The 17,412-nt window shown below is 39.1% G+C and overlaps 1 protein-coding gene across 3 annotated transcripts; it reads right to left on the minus strand.

The window, feature by feature from the left end:
* Positions 1–4,041: 4,041 nt before the first annotated feature.
* On the minus strand, positions 4,042–11,002 carry LOC103712300 (BTB/POZ domain-containing protein At3g50780-like). Of its 3 annotated transcripts, XR_604919.4 has the most exons (4): positions 10,495–11,001; positions 8,872–9,651; positions 6,076–7,193; positions 4,042–4,374 (listed from the first exon to the last, which is right to left on the minus strand). XR_604919.4 is itself a non-coding variant. In XM_008798782.4 (3 exons), the coding sequence occupies exons 2-3, from the start codon at positions 9,505–9,507 to the stop codon at positions 6,249–6,251; spliced, it is 1,581 nt and encodes a 526-aa protein (XP_008797004.1). In that variant the 5' UTR covers positions 9,508–9,651; positions 10,495–11,002; the 3' UTR covers positions 5,863–6,248. The 3 variants fall into 3 exon arrangements, 2 of the variants coding, with proteins under 2 accessions (XP_008797004.1, XP_038971652.1); XM_008798782.4 differs by lacking the exon at positions 4,042–4,374 and having other exon boundaries at positions 5,863–7,193; positions 10,495–11,002; XM_039115724.1 differs by lacking the exons at positions 4,042–4,374; positions 10,495–11,001 and adding an exon at positions 10,350–10,451 and having other exon boundaries at positions 5,863–7,193.
* Positions 11,003–17,412: the final 6,410 nt, after the last annotated feature.

Genomic DNA, 17,412 nt, shown 5'->3' on the forward strand with positions numbered 1-17,412 from the left:
AAAAGGAATGATATATTATTGCGAGCTTTGCATGGGACAAAATCCAGGACGCGAAACCAGAAAACAAGGAAGACAGCAAAAATGATAGTAAAATACAATCTAAAAGATTATATGATAGAAAACAAAGACACTTACCCATTGAAATCTTCCAAATCGAGGGCATGACGAAGATGAGGCTGTATATATATGAGGCTTGATTTGTAGAAAAGTGATGTTAGGGGGCTCCTGTTTTGTGCACACGGCACAAGAAGATTGATGTAATTTACAAGAATCAGCATATTGAATGCTAATTTACCAACTCGGCAGAAGGTGGGCCTAAATGTTTTGAAGCACTAACAGGTGAGCCAAAGCATCTTTCCTTTGTAGAATCATCAACTTCTTTGTCCTTTTGAGATGTTTGAGAATAATGTGGCAAAACATATTTAATAAAATTAGAGTTCCTTTAAATTAATCCATTTTACTATACCAGAGATCGTCTAATTTGGGCTCCTCCTCAAAATGGTCATTTTCCACAACATCAGCATACAAGATGCTAGCTGCAAATGTGTATCATGCATTCATGCGTCATCACTGAATTAACAACAGTTGCAGAAGTTTTGGAGTTTCATGTGGACAAGCAAAGGTATCATTCCTACGACCAGAACTTTCTTATGGCGTTGTTCAGTGGGTTCTCTTCAGGAAAAAAAAAAACACTGCTTTGATCTCTCTTGCTCATTATGTGGCATCTATCCAAAGTATGTGGAGAATTTATTGATGCGTTGTTCTTTCTCAAGATTAGTTTGCTGTGCTGTAATTCTGTCTTTCAGGTTTGAAGACTCCCCACTATCTTTTATTAAATGATCATCAATGTTAAGGAGCAACAAGAAGGGTGATAAAGCTGTTCTTTAAAAAAAAAAATCATGACTGTTCTTTGGTTTTTGGAACGATAGATATGATGTCATATTCAGAAGTTTGCATGTAAATGCTAGTAAGATTATTACCAATGCTCCAGTCGTGCATTCAGATCTAAGGAAGGAACAATAGGGATTGTACGAGGCTTCTCCTCCTACAATAATAACTTTGCATGCCCATTCCAATGAGAATTATATTTGCTGCTCACATCGAAAGAAGGGAATTAATTATGTTGTTGGTAGATGCCTTTTGGTCCACAAAAACGGAGGAGGTGCAATTACCGTCTGTGTTCAAACTTCTAGTGGAAGGTTCATATCTTGTATTGCTTTCTCCAGTTAAGATGCCATTTCTAGTGAAGCACTTGCTACTTTGGAGGGCTTGCAAACTTTGTTAAAGCATTCTTCTTCTGGATGTGCACTCTATAATGATTCTCAGTTGTTAGTCATGGCCCTCTCTATATATCCATACTCTTTGGCTCTATGATATATCCTATTCCTCTTGGAAAATTGTTGTAATTAGCAGCACCTTTTTTCTCTCCTCTTGTAATCCCTCATATTGACAGAAAACATATATAATTCGATGGTGTACAGCAAAATTTGCTTTAAAGCACAATGGTTTGAGATCATGGGATTACTTTCCTGAATCTCTTCCATGGTTGTAATTTCATTGTTTTGATTTTGTTTTCAACAATGAATTGCCTATGGGCTTTGTACCCCAAAATAGTACCACAGTGCTCTTTCTTTTGGCTTTGCTAAGTAAATACCAGAAATTATATTGTGACATTCTCTAGAAGGGAATGTTTGGTTTTCAAAGTTGGAATGCACCACCACCCCCCCCCCCCCCCCCCCCCTTCTTTTTCTTTGGTTTATAGCTAGGAAATTGATAAGAATACGAAGCTGAAGCTGATAAGGAGGGAGAATTATGAACTCCAACGGTTCTGGAATTGTTTCTGTGGATTAATTTGTTCCATAAGCAAAGAGCAGCGAGGACAAATACTTCGGGAGTCCTTGTCTTGACTTGGGATACAACCACAAGGCTGTAGCTAAATATATGGTTTCATTTACAAGAATTTTTGAATTTCATTTATCCTTGTTCCACCTTCATTTCCCAGTTTTATTTATCTATAACTCTATAAACAGATGATCTCTTTCTGTAGTTTTTGCATGACAATCTTTCGGCCGGATTAGTTGAAGCCCAACAACTTGCGCATATCCGGGAATAAAAAAAGAAGGCATTAAGAGATAGGCATTAAGAGATGCTCTGGCCCAACAAGCATAAGCATTAGGGCTCGTTTGGTTCGCGGGAAGCATTTTCCTTCCTAGGAATATGATTCCTGGGAAACAAATTCCTAGGAAGAGGATGCCTAGGAAAATACTTTTGGCATATTTGGTTGACCATGGGAAAGTGACAAATTTCCAAGGTGCTTATGTTTGGTTGACCATCCACTTTCCTAGGAAAGTTATATATAATTCCTATTATGCCCTTAATAAAAATTAGGTTTTTAATGCCTCTTTAATGCTTCTTTAATGCTGAAGGGATTTTTTGGGAAAAAGTAAAAATGGAGTGATTCCCACCTCATGGGAAAGTAACTTTCCCATGTTTCTCATGGGAAAGACTTTCCCATGAAATGTGGGAATCACATTCCCATGGGAATACAACTTTCCCTTCTCTCTCCTTTGAAAACTCCAACCAAACAAGAGGCATCTCATTACTTTCCCGTTGACCACACTTTCCCCCCTTCTTTTCCCGCGAACCAAACGAGCCCTTAGTTCTTCTTGAAAAGAAGGTGATCCAACCATACCTTCAGTATGCTACCTTGTTACAACTCCACTCCAGTCACTAGCCCCGCCTTCAACATCCCCCTCCTTGTGGTTAAGATAACGGTGTGTACAAAGCCTGAGAACGAATTCACCGTCGCATGGCTGACCGGCGATTACTAGTAATTCCGATTTCATGCAAGCAAGTTGCAGCCTGCAATTTGAACTAACGACAGGTTTACAGAGTTAGCTCATCCTCGTAGGATCACGACCCTTTGTCCCGGCCATTGCAGCATGTGTATCGCCTAGGGCACAAGGGTATTTCGGATTTGATGTTATGTGTCGGAACATTACGTTCAGTAACAGGGTATTTGGCTTTAGCTTTTATCGGAACCTAGAGCTTTTAGGGTGGAGGCGGTTTTGTACCCTCTGAGGCTACAAAACAAGCATGGATATACCTTGGGAAAATGTGCTGCCTGATTTTTAATCTACTATATCTTACTTCATAAAATAATGATTATTGATAAATAAGTGCTACTATTTCTTGAGAGGAACGGTACGTCCATCTTCAAGAACAAACTCTCCGCTTGTGACACTGGAAACAGCAGTTAAAAGGTCTGTAGAATTTTAGATAGATTAATAGAAGTGAGTCTAATGAAATGCATGAATGAATGAGCGATTGCGCTCATTTGCAAATCCAAATGCACAGTATGAATTCTTGTTGGAATTTTAATAAAATTAAATACATTTTTAAGGCTATTAAAAATTATAGTTTTCTCAAAGATAAATATTTGTCGTCCAGCACATCAAAAAAATTAAAAAAAAGAAGAAAGATGGTTGTGAAAGGATTCACATAAATATTAGGGATAACCATAACTACCAGCTTCCTCCTAATTGCTTGGAGTTAGTCTTATACTTTCACGCATTAAGTACTTTTATTCAGGACCACATCTAAGATTATTTAACTTTTTCATATCCATTCTCACCACTTTCAGTCATGGTATTTTTTATATCCTTCTCCTTTTCCTATATTTCTCAAATCAACTAAAATAACTCTTCTTAATAATCTCAGGTTTTTATATATATGTTTATACATCTTAATCAATTTTTCATTACTTTATATTAATTTGTACAACTTCTACAGTTGCTCTAGTAAACTCATTTATCATTGTACAACTTCTTTAATTATAAATGATCAATAATCTAAATTTAGAAACAATCATCTTGAACATATAAAAGTTTGAATTTAAGTGGATGATATAATCTTACGAAAATTTAACTTCATGAAATTCTCCAAGACTTTGAACATCTACGAACAGAATAGCAGCTTTTGGTTCACAGCAATGGGCAGACATATTGACCTGACAGTTTCTTTTGTTAATTGACTAACATATTGATCCAAACCTGGAAAGATGCACAGTGCCATCATCTATATGGAAAATTATTGTTTGCAAAGTTCTTTTGCTACGTTGAGGCTTTAAGTTAACAAAGTTGTAGGCCCACAAGAAGATGACAGACCAGTCATATATTAGGATGATCATCCAAGTCCAATATCCCAACCCTACAAGCCCTTTCTTCTGCTTGCATGAAGTGGGTGCGCGCCACCAAGAGAAGAAATTTGTCATACACAAGCCAAAGAGGAGGGTCCTTGAGTAACCTGAAGCAAGCAAAAGACCTGCATGTCTTTGAAGTATCCCATTTATATGTCACTAGCATCATGAACATGCTGCACAAAAAATAAATATAAATCATAGCAAATATAACACCTTGTATATAACATGACAAAATATTGGCTTTAGCAAAAGCACAAGAATTTGCTTTAGATTAGTTCAAGACATGGAAGCATGGAGAAAATGTCAGGAGGCGATAACTGTAACCACGACAGAACCTCTAAGAATTAATATACAGGTATTATGTTATCTCGGATTCAAAGCCTGCTGAAAAGTGGAAAGGATCTTGTAGTTGCATGATATCCTTGGTGTAAGTTGCTTAAGGAAGTCATGAATAAGTCTTTTTTCTTGCTGATGAGGTGATAATCAATTTCAATATGCTTGGACTGTATGTAAAACACAAAGTAATCATATAAAACTACAGATGAATAAATTATTGACAGTCGAAACAACCACTAGTGCATGCAACCCAGGCTGTCCACAAGCAGGTTCTTGCCATAATAAAATTGCCTGCAGATTTTATACGTTCTTGGTTCAGCAGCAGTTGTTGATTAAGTGCAGCACACTCGCCCATATGCGGAGCTATAAAAGCAATCACTTTCATCGAATACTTTCTGGAGGCAATGTGATGCTTCCAGATGATTGTTTTCCTACCAGATGGTTGCGACAAGGTGAGATATTTGAATCTTAACAGTGCCTATCTATTAATCTCATGCATGGGTCACCTGTAACTCCAGCAACATGAGCAGCAATGGAGCAAGTTGAATGCTTGAGACTTGGGTAGTATGATAACCATTCAAAGAAGAGAAAACAAAAAAACAAAGGAACTCATCAAAACAAAGAAAAGCAGAAAAGGATTGCTAAATGCGATAGACATCATACGACCACCATTTTGAGAGGGACCTATTCTTAATCCCTCACACGTTTCTGTCATTTTATTTGCTATTTTTTTCATCTCTTCATACAAATTCAGCGGCATCATAACTCAAAATTAAATGATTAATGAGTAATCACAGCATTGCGACTAACCTTTACCATTGTAATTGCTCCCTCAGAAACCCTGAGTTCTGTCAAGGCAACTGTCCTTTGTATATGGTCAATTTCATATGAAGTGCACTGTCCTAAAAAGCTTAGATCTTTGAATTTCCATCATAAAGCCATATTAATTCGATAGCACAAATCCAGATCTTCCTATTTAATGTATGCTCCTTTATTAATATTAGAGTAGCTATGGATCTTGACTTGCAGGTTATTGATGTGCAAGAGTAAAGTTTGGGATTTAAAAAAAATAAGTAAATTATATAGGAACTGCATTCAAGGAAAGGTTATCTCAATTGTTTACAATGTTATCATGAAGTATCTTCGCGTCCCTTGCATATTCTGAGTCCTGCTACACAATGCAGTACAATATGGTTTATCTAATCCTTGAATATATGAATTAAATTTACTGCACAACATCATGAACATTGATGTGGCCAGCGCATGAATCTTACTTAATTTTTATGTGCATGAGAGAAATGCAACAGATTATATGGGAATTTACATAAAGTCAAAGCCAAATACATATATCTAATGCAGCCACATAGTAAATATAATACATCAACTTAAAATAAATTAAAACAAAAGTTTGGTTTTGCCAGTCAGGAATTCAGGGAATTTTTAAGTAGCATAGGAATAAAGAAGGAACTTAAGACATTTCTCACAAAATCAAAAACACCAATCCACAAAAATTCTGTGCAATGCAACAGAATACAAACCTGGCACTGTCCACCACCAAAACAGTGTACAGTGCATCCAAATCTAAAAGCATTTCCCTCTCCAATCTTCAAATCTCAATAGAAAGTTCTTTTTTGCTCTCATGCCATCCATTATGCAACCGACATTACGCAAATAAGATGGACTCATTTCTATCTTCTTGTCCAACTCTAGGTCAACTTCTAGCTGATTGCGCAAGGTTTCCCTGCTGTTCAACATATGGCCTTATGAAAGTCCTCCTCCACCAGACCTCAAAGGCTCTCTGAAGATTTGGGCAGTTATCGCCAACCTTTAAGAAACTTCCGAACCATGAGAGCAAAATATTCTGCTGATCTTCCAAAGGAAGTGTAAGAATGGTTTGACCAATTCCTTCCTCCACAACCTTTCGATCAAATGATCTACATACATGCTGTAACCAACTGTAGTCATCAATAAGCGGCTGCAACCAAACATGTAACAGCAGCTGGCGAGTGTCCATTGATGGAAGCACCTCTCCTCTTCCAATTGCAACAAAAAGCCTAGCTGTGATGCAGCTCACTGGGTGACGTGACACAATTGGTAGCTTTGAGTGTAATTCAGATAGCTCATTCTGGCTACTCCACATCACTGCAAACTCACCTGCTATATGCCTGTCAGCCAAAATCTCAACTAACCAAAGAAGATTATCTGCCCCGAGAGCTATCTGCCGAACAACAGGATCTTTGCTTTCCAAAGATTTATCTGCAAAACCAGGTTCAGATGCTTCTCTGAAAAGAGCTAATAGCGAGTCTAAGCAGTTGTGGCATGAACTGTATAAAGTTTCAATGCATATATCTGCAGATCCATTGGTCCAAAGACTATTTTCCTTCAAAAGCTTCAACACTAAGGATTTCATCTCTCGCCGACCTCGATCCTCGTTGCTTTTGAGGACCAGCTCCAATATACGAGCAAGTGTATCATTAGGAGGATTGGAGATATCAGAAGATACTCGTTTCAGTATAGGATTGACTCCATAATTATCATTCTGAAGATGTCGGATAGATATTACCACATTTTCTTCTTCTTCTCCAACCCAAGGGACTGCTTCCAGGAAATCTAAGCATGATTTGATGCACGAACGGTAGCCAAGTGATTCTGCAACCTGCAAAATTTCACCTCTAATTATACAGAGAAACAAATAAACTTCTAACCAAGTCCTTGGATGTTACTAGAACAATTAAGGAGAAGCATAGTGTGATAAGATTGAGCAGTAAAATATTTCAAATATTATAAATGGAGTGTTTCAGTGCCATGTTATGTGATTAGTTGGTAATAACAGAAGTAAAAAGAAACAACGAAAATAATAGCTGTCATATGAGATTCAAAAAAGAGGAGAGAAAGAAGAAGAAAGCTGCCTAAAGATAAGGCGCATGAATGGAGGAAAAAACAAATACATGCAAACTTAAAATACAATTGCCTTCTTATAGAGCTGTCAAAGTGACAAACCATTTAAGTTATACATATTTCCATATTTTCTCTTGCAACTTGTTTTATTTCATTTATTTTAAATACTCACACTCTATATCACTATAATCACAATTAAGAAGCCTCATCCTATTTATGTTGCTTTTAATTTTTACTCAAGGATATGTGACTTGTCAGATCATGCACTCTGAAATCCTATCTCACAAATTCTAAATATTGGCTACTCTCTGTTTAAGTTTGCACCCAGATTCAAGTTTTATCCTTTAAAGGATTGTCCTTTGTTTTTCATCACATATGACCATAGCAAGTGCTTCATGATTAATTTCAAAAAAATGTAACTTCAAGCGACAACAAATGCTCATAAAACATATATAGCCAAGCCACTTAGGCATGCGATGTCCTGCTGACCTCAGCTTTGGGTGGGCATGTCCTCTTAACTTTTAGCAGTTAAAGCTATGAAACATCCCCAAGTCTCATCTTTTAAGTATCTGTCTATTACTTTCCATCAAAAATGTCCATAGGATAACAACAAGAATTCCATGACTTGATTGTGGAAAAGTGCAACATTAAGCTTTATTCAAATGCTAATCCCTGCTGATCCCAATATTGCATATATACTCTTTAGCATTTAAAGATATATAATAAAGCCAACTAAATTATGGTCATACAATTTTACGCTCTTACAGGCCTGTGGCAATCAAAAAATGACAAATGGCACGTATTACCTCTACGTGAATACCATACATTATATATCTTTACTTTTATGTGGTGGCACTAGGATAACGAGAATGTGAACTTAAAGAATCATATGGACATCATGTCCATAAGGTCTCTTCTATGATAGTAAATGGTGATACAAGTACTATACTAAATTTACTCTCTTTTGTCTTAAAAAATTTTAAACTCTTTAGTAACAGTCATCCACTCGTCCATTATAAAGACATCTAAAGATTGCCACATTTCTACAAGTGACAAGCAACAAACGAAACTTGAGCCTCCCAAAGTGTAACATTTCTCAAATACTACTAAGACTAAATATATCATGTTTAGATTATTTAAACAAAAACATGATACTGTAATGTCAAAATATTTGATACCAAAAAATAACCGCCAGTTGAAATCAAATTATCAAAATTTATCAATTTTGTATACAATAATCTTGACTATATGACTTTGCCATTGCAAACTCAGGAGTCACATTTAAGGATCAACAAATTAACAGATAAAGACATGTACCATTAGGTAACCTAGTATACAGATATGGATACAGAATGTAAGCTGACAATTAGAAGCATCAAGAGACTAATTCTTTTCCTGAAAGTAAATAATTTAAACAGCATCATATCTGAAAAAACCTTTAGAATGCGGAGTACACGTGGAACACTTTGCTTGATCAATCTGTGTTTCACTTCTTTACAGTACATCAATCCCACAGTCTCAACATAAATCTCGACATCCTCACAGTCCATTATTTCAATATATGGTACGGGAGACTGTCTAGAGAGCTTATCTGCAAAGAAGCTGCTATGTTCTGCAAGAATGTTCCTGTGAACACCTATCCTCACAGCAATCCCTTCCTTTCCGAACAAAATGACTTTCAAATCACTGGTCTCGGGCTGACCGAATCCAACACATATCTTTCGTTTTTGGTTCTCACCATTTGGTTTCGGTGGCCTCTCAGGAGCTTTTGTTGGACTTGCAGCAGAAGCATCCGGGGTCATACATCTCTGATCATCCAAAACAGCCCTAGATCTTAACTGGTTAGGAAGTGGTATATTTTCTGTTGGGGGAGTTGGAGCCTTCTGAAGCGAAGGATCCTTCAATGGTGGTGGTGACCCCTTTTGTTTATTTTGATGATTATGATTTTTGAGAGTCTTTTGAAGTACAGCAGGAGAAGGGCAACACCAGAACCCTTCCGGAGTCACCGCAATGGGAACATTTCTGAACTTCGTCTGACCCGGTTCAAGCCTTCTAGCTCTAAAATCAGCCATTCTAAAGCTTTTGTCTACTTAAATTTCAGAAACTAAAATTACTAAGTCAAAGGACAAAAAACTGTAAATCCAATGTCCCCAACAGCTCAAATTCCTATGTAACTGCAAATTGTGATTCTTGACAGGAGCAACAAAAATAGAGACCTGCATAGACGAACAAAAATTATATATCAAGAGATTTTAAACCAAACTCCATGAGAGCAAACCTTAGTCTTTGATAAAACTACACCAGAAAAGGAAATCCAAGGAACAAATCGCATGTCAAAATCTAATTACAGCAGACCCTGTTGCACAATATGAAGAATATAGAACTCTGAACCAAGATGCTTTCCTTTAAACCTCAACTTGATATCCTCCCGAAAAGAAAAAAAACAAAGAAACACATTCAGCGCAAAAAATCAGAAGAAAAGCATTCAAATTCAGAATCCGGTAGAAATGTACTTTGATTTCATCTAATTAAAACCACCGGCTTCTAATATTTGTAAGAACGCAGATCACCACTACCTCTGAAACAATAACTTTTTATTTAATCCACTTCCTTTGTCACCCCAACCATGAACCGTATTTCACTCAGAAAAGTTCAAGAGATTCAAACTTTGGAAACTTGGATATAGGTCTTTCAGAAAAACCTCGAGAAAACATCAATTAGAGAAAAAGAAGTGTAGAGAACCAGAGAAGCATCCAAATCCAAAGAATCCAGAAGCCAAAAACCCTGGAAGAAACCTCCCAAGATTCCACTTTTATACACTCAAACATCAATTAGAGAAATTAACAGCAAAATTTATCCAAATCTAAAGAGCCTTGAAACCACAAACACTCGAAGAAAACCCTCAAAACGACACCTTTATATCTTCAAACATCAATTAGAGCATGAAAGAGCAGTGAACAGAAGAGTATATCCAAATCCAAAGAATCCAGAAGCCAAAAACACTAGAAGCAGCAGCAAAATTCCAACTTGGTATGATTTCACTAAAGAAACCGCCTCACCTTAAGCCCTCCTTCAGCCCCTTCGACCATCCCGCCCCTCAATTTCACCCCATCCCTCGCTCTTCTCTCTCTTCTCGAATTCTAATGATGAAAACGAGCTCCGATGTCAAGCATGAGGGCAACCACTTGATGGGTGGGATCGCAGAGGGCAATGGTGGGTGTGTCTTCAATGATCTGCCTCCGATTTAAGGGAGGAAAAAGAGAAAAGGATGAGAAGAAGAAAAGCCGTTTGCTTTAACAGATAAGAATGTCGCCTCTTTTTCGATCTAGCATATTCCAAGCCATAATCGCCGTTGTCTTTTAAGGCCCCTTCGCTCTCTCGCTCTCTCAACTCATTCTCATATACAACTGTGCCCGCTCTTCGCCTGAGAGAAGCTCCCGCAGATGGTCCTGCTCCCCTGTTTCAGATGGCGTTTTATTTCCCGAATGCCCCACTTTGAGTACAATTAGTGGAGGATTTGAGGGTTCTGGTTGGGGTTCAGACTGGAAAAAAACAAAGAGAGAGAGAAAATGGGTAAGCACTTCACATTATTCCGAAAAAAGAAAACGAAAGTACTACTTTGAAAAAAGAGTTTCTTTTGAAAACAACGACAAAGAAAGAGAGAGAGAGAGAGAGAGAGAAGGGGGTGGTTCTATATACACCCCCCCTATTGCTCAGGACACCCCCCAAAAATTAAAAAAAAATTAAATACTCTCTACACCCCCCCATTTGCTAAGGACACCCCTAAAAAATTAAAAATTCCTAAATTACCCCCCACCCTCCCCACCCCCTCACCTAAATTGCTCTCTACACCCCCCAACCCCCCCCCACCCCGCTCTTCCCCTCCAAAACACCTCGCCAACGCCCAAAACCCCCCGTTCCCCCTTCTCCCTCTCGTCGCCGGCATTCTCCCGATCTCCGACCACCTCGCCGGCTTCTCCCGGAACCACCTCGCCGGCTTCTCCCGAAATTTTTTTTTTTCACGGTTCGTGCTCCGTTCGGCACTGGATCGCCGAACAAAAGGCTTCTGTTCGGCTGAACAGTGCCGGACAGAAGCCTTCTGTTCGGCACTGTGCAGCCGAACAGATCTGTTCGGTTGAGGGTTGCCGAACAGAAGGCTTCTGTTCGGCATTGTTCAGCCGAACAGAAGCCTTTTGTTCGGCGATCCAGTGCCGAACGGAGCACGAACCGTGAAAAAAAAAATTTCGGGAGAAGCCGGCGAGGTGGTTCCGGGAGAAGCCGGCGAGGTGGTCGGAGATCGGGAGAATGCCGGCGACGAGAGGGAGAAGGGGGAACGGGGGAGGAGGGGTTTAAGGGGGGTTTGAGGGGTGTTTTTTTTTTTTTCTTTTCAAAACGAAACGGAGGAGGAGGAAGGGGGGTGTATGAGAAAATTTCAAGGGCAATATGGTAATTACACTAAAGGTTAGTTTGGGTTTTTTTTTTTGGTTTTTGGGGGGTGTCCTGAGCAATAGGGGGGGTGTATATAGAACTACCCAGAGAGAAGGGATGAGCACTTCACATTATGCCGAAAATGTCCCTTCGATGACGATGAACACTGTAGTTTCCCAAAATACCCCTGCTCAGAAATTGCAGGGATCAAAGGTTTTGTGGTGGGGATTTAAAGATAAAAAAAGTACTCGCAGCTGTTAGAGCGCTTAGGTATGCATTCATTTCTTGAGATCACGAGCTAAGACTAATTGCAGCTAAAGGACGGTGCATCTTCGAGTCATTTATTCTAGAAACAGAACTTAGGACCGTATAGAAAGGTGTCTCTTTTATGAGACAAGTTTTGGAGACCCAGTGCATTATTCTGGAGGAGGACTCAGTGCAGGTGGTTGAGTGAATTCTACAGAAGGGGTCGAAAGTTTTGGACTCCCGCTTTTAGAGGATGCCCAGCGGTTACTACAAGAATATGATGTCTTGCAGACTGTGTATATATTTCAAGAGGCGAATAGAGCTGCTGACTGGATCGTCTCCTTTGCTACTTATCCTTCTGATGAGATTTTATGGATCTGGTGTGTACCTGTTCCTCCACCGTTGTGGAGCATTTTATCTTTTGATTCATTTAGCCATGCTTATGCCTGCCGGTGTACCAAAAAAAAATAAAAAGTACTCTAAATTGTGCCTAAAATACTCAAACATGCATTGCCCATGCTCAAATAAAATATAGGAGGATTAAAGGGTTTTAGTTTTAGAGTCGGCTTCCAAATGGGCCATAATTAAGTAGGATTTATAAATTAGGATGTCGATTTAAGCATGGCTTTATATCAACCAAACACAATCAAGCCCAAATTTTGTAAGAAAAGAAAAAAAAAAATCCTAGCCTAAAAATTAGAATTTGGAATGGGTTTGGACAGACTCTTGAAAAATGCCTCTAAGAAGGAATTTTGTGCATCATCCATTACATAGCTCTATGTTCAATAGTGCATTCATCGAAATATGGATGGCTTTGAAAGCATGGCAGCGTACATAATTTGCAATGAGAACGTTCTCGTGATGTGCGACTGGGAAGGAAAAGTTGATATAACACAAGGATACAGATTTATAATAAAGGAAGGTGCAGGCTAGTAATGGTGGACCGTAGGATTAAGCATGGTGAGTTCAGAAAGATATTTATGATTTTATATAGATGGCCCTTCCCAATCTGAACCTTGTAGCTCATGTACAGGTTTCCATCATCCAAAATAGATAACCATGTGCAAATCCTAGATGACAATGATGTTGATGCCATGCTAAAACTGTAAGGATATGTGTAGGCGTATATTTAATCCCACATCGACTATGTATTAGATAGATTTTGGATATTTATATAAGGCCAAAATTTCTAAATAATATTTTCTGGCTAACTTTTTTAGGTGAGAACCTGAGTTGTGACAAAATAGTATCAAAGTGGATCCAGCTCATGACCTATGTGGACTAGGAGACACTATAGTATGAGCCTAATAAAATTGACCACAGGCCGATTGTGGTGCGTGTAATTAGATTTGAATTGATTTGAACTTTTATCCTGGCGAGAACACCAAGACTTAAACGGTGGAAATATGTTGGGCATTTATACAGGACCAAGATATTCAAATAATACTTTATGGCTATCTTTTTTGGATGAGTTCTTAAGTTGTGACAAAAATTATGCCCGAGATTGTGCTCATCTATTTGCCTTTGTGCATCTGTGGACCAAGAAGGTATTTTTGCAACATCTCCTGCAAGGTATGCTACTTTCTCGATAAGTTTCTAATTAATTAACTCTTGTGCTTTATCCATGCTTGCTTGTTACTTGGGGCACCTCCTTAGATTTATATCTTTCTTTTTTTTTAATGTTATAGGGGGTGTAGCTAATGGAGATACCTCTGTGGCTGACACCTCTATTTTCTCATCCACAGATCTCAATAAGCGCAGGCAAGGCGTTGTTTATTTTGAAACTTCATTCTCCTGCATGAGCTTGTTGTTATTCTCAATAATACTTGTTGCTGGAAATTGGACCCGGGGGTGACCGTCGGCTGAGAAGGAGGAGCTCCGGCGTGAGATGGCGGGTGGTGGTCCATCGGCGGGCGGCATCCTCCGGAGAACCTGCAAAAAGCCGGTGGTCGGAGTTTCCGGCGCCGGCCCTTCGATGCCTAAGTCAGAGGGGGCAAATGTATGAGAGAAGAGGAAATATGTCTTAGAAGTTTCAGAGTCCAACCCCCTCTAAGATGGAGGGGTTCCTCTTTTATAGAAGGGTACAGAATTACCTGTGATGTGATGGGGCGAACGAGTTACCGTCATGATTGAGCATGTCGTATGAATTAATGCACGATCGTGTGAATTAATGCATTGCCGTAGAAGATCAGGCCGGAGCCAACGAGTCGTCGTGGCTGATTGGACGTAGCCGAGCGGGTCAGTTGTTTGCCGTGGAGGGCTTGAGATCCTAAATAGCATGCGCATTGATTGTTAAGTGAGCCGGAGATTAGCAGAGGCCATGCGCATTGATTGTTGAGTGAGTCGGAGATCAGCAGAAGCCATGCGCATTGATTGTTGGCAGCGGTAGCAGGGCATGGTCCTCGGTCGAGTTGCAGAAAGATGTGACTGCGGCGGGTGGATGGTAAGACCGAACTTCCAAGGTCGAGAATGTTGAGGTCAGGTGCCAGGTCGAGAGCTCTGAGGTCGAGCGCCCGGTCGGGCACCTCTGAGGTCAAGCGCCTGGTCGGGCGTCCCGAGGTCGGGCGCTTCTGATCACATGCTGGCGATGTGCTCACGTGCTTTGGGAAAATTTATATTCCCCCAACAATACTGAAACGAAATTGCTTTGCGAGGTGTCAAAGTCTACTCTGATTCTCTAGTAACCTCCAGGAGTTGTGAATTATCCATTAGTACACGGATGAGGCTCGGTGAGAACGACTGGTTGTTTCATTGCAGAAGCAAAAGGAGAGACACAAGGGAGTTCACTAACTATTCAGTATAATTTGCACAAATTTGTTTCCCGTACATATACATTTTGACGCAAAGTCTTAATTAGTCGATGCACATATTTAGCGTTCTTATGAAATTTAAGCTCCTATATATTATTCATTCCGTTGAAATACAAGTTCATGCACATTAATCTTGTACTTTTTGGACATGTTCGAAATCTTCAAAGACTTGATAGAAAAATATGTTGATGCACATATATGAATGATTGAATGCAATCAAGGGGACGTTGCGGTGCAAGTCTTATCATCTAGCTATGATAATGTTTATGCACATTTCTAGAATAAGCAATGCAAACATCCGAACTCATCGATGTTTCATTTATAAAGTACTATCTGTGCATGTTCAAAAGTTTTTTTTTTTTTTTTATACAACGGCGATTCATACACAACAGGTGTAGGTGTAGCCCATAAGATAAAAAAAGAAAAGAGAATACAAAGGAGATGGAACCAAGAAGTGGTCGTCCCAAATTAAATTTTCGGAATGCTAAGCTGCAAAGGATGCTACCCAGTCCGCCGCACTGTTTGACTCTATATAAGCATGAGGAGACAAATGGGAGGCGCACTCACCTAAAAATCGGCAGATATCATAGAACAGCCGCATCCCACCTGAGATACGGCTCAAATCCTGGATCCACTCGATCACCGTAACTGAATCCTTCTCTAGTAATGTTGATCCACTCTGGCTTTAGCATTGATCACAGTCTGTTCGAAGATTCGTTAACCTTCAGCCACCATCGATTTGGCCTCCTGGTCTCTGGTGATAAATCCAGGACCTTCGCTGTCTTTTCTCTCGTTGATACTGTCGTCGAAGTTCATCTTAAAAATTCCAAGGTTTGACGGCTAAACGAGCGTGATGCACATCTTTAGAAGAATAGATTTGGAAGAATGCGCATCAGAGCCTACAAGTACGTGCATTAAATCTTACAAGAATGTGCTTCACGTCGTAGAATATAAGCAAATCAAATCAGATATATGGCATCAGACTATGGGCGGACTGCTTATAGCCTATGCAGTACATCAATTGAAATAGATTTGGAAATATGAAATAGTTTGGGCAATGATTGATACAAAAATCAGAAAACCTAGAAGGTGCCAATTGTACTTAAAGTAAAAATCTGAGAAGAGATCCATGCCCAAGGACAATAACCCGTGACTTATGCAATAGTCGAAGAAAACATGAGCACCAAACTGAAAAAGACTAAGCTAACTCTAAACTCTATAAGAAAATAGGCTGAGATTTGCGTACCAAGCTTCTCCATAAACAATTTTGTGGCTTACTTGAATACAAAGTGTATATTCCGAGTGGTAAATAAGTAGGCAAGAGAACAGGGATCTGGACCCTCTCACTTCAATCTTTGGACCTGGGCATCAAGAGAGAGGGAGAAGATGGAAAGAAAATGTAAGAATTTGCACTCGCTTGATGAAGATCCCGTACGGGAATAACCGAGCAGCAAACAATAAATCCCTTTTCTGATAGTTTTATTTGGTTTTCCATACTTTGAAGTTTGAAACACAATATTTCAGATAACTAATTCTTACGATCTGTTGCTAGGAATGGCAATTTATGATCGACCCATCAATCTGACCCACGAACGGTCTACTTTAAGTAGATTTGGATTTGACATAAATGAATTTGAATAGATCAACCTGCCTAAATTTATTTATTAAATAGATTGGATTCAAGTTTAAATCTTTCACCCATTTAATCTATTTTGATCCGTTTAATAATTAACCCAATCTATTTAACTTGTTTAATCTATTTGAAACCTGTTTAACCTATTTCTGACATATTTAACCCGACTCGCTTAATCTGTTTAGCTTGTTTAAATCTATTTAACCCGTTAAAAGTTCATTTAACCCGTTTAGCCCATATAATCTGATATGAGTTATTTAATAGATAAATTATGTAAGTCGGATTAGATTACTTGTTTAATAAACAAATCGTATTCAGATTTAAAATTTTGACATGTTTTATAAATAAATTAGATTTGAATTGATAAATTTTTGATCCAACCCGCATCCAATTTTATTGTGATCGGAGAAGGTTATTTACCATGGAAAAAAATGGTATTAAAAATCCTGCACCGATCCTGCAAGAGTGAAAATACAGTAACCTCGTAAAATGTCCAAAAGAGAAAAAACACTCTATATTATTCCTAAAATGCCCCTTTTTGATTTTTTTTATTAAAAAAAGGGAGTACTGGGGACAGGGCCGGCCCGAGCCCTAGGCGACCGAGGCGGTCGCCTAAGGCCCCGGGCCAATGGAAGGCCTCCGGGAGCAGAAGCTGGCTACGAGTCTTCCCCCGATGGAAGGGAGGTGGAGGGTTTCCTGGCCTGCAGAGGGGCAATTGGGGAAGTTGGGGACAGTAGTTTTGTTTTGGGTGGAGAGAGAGAGAGAGAGAGAGAGAGGAGGGATTTGGTTGGCTTGATACACGCCTGAAGCCACTCTTATCTTTCATCCCTTCTCTTTTTTGGTTTTGGTCTTGGTTTTCC

This window comes from Phoenix dactylifera, unplaced genomic scaffold, assembly GCF_009389715.1.
Source record: "Phoenix dactylifera cultivar Barhee BC4 unplaced genomic scaffold, palm_55x_up_171113_PBpolish2nd_filt_p 000007F, whole genome shotgun sequence".
In the NCBI taxonomy this organism is placed as follows: domain Eukaryota; kingdom Viridiplantae; phylum Streptophyta; class Magnoliopsida; order Arecales; family Arecaceae; genus Phoenix; species Phoenix dactylifera.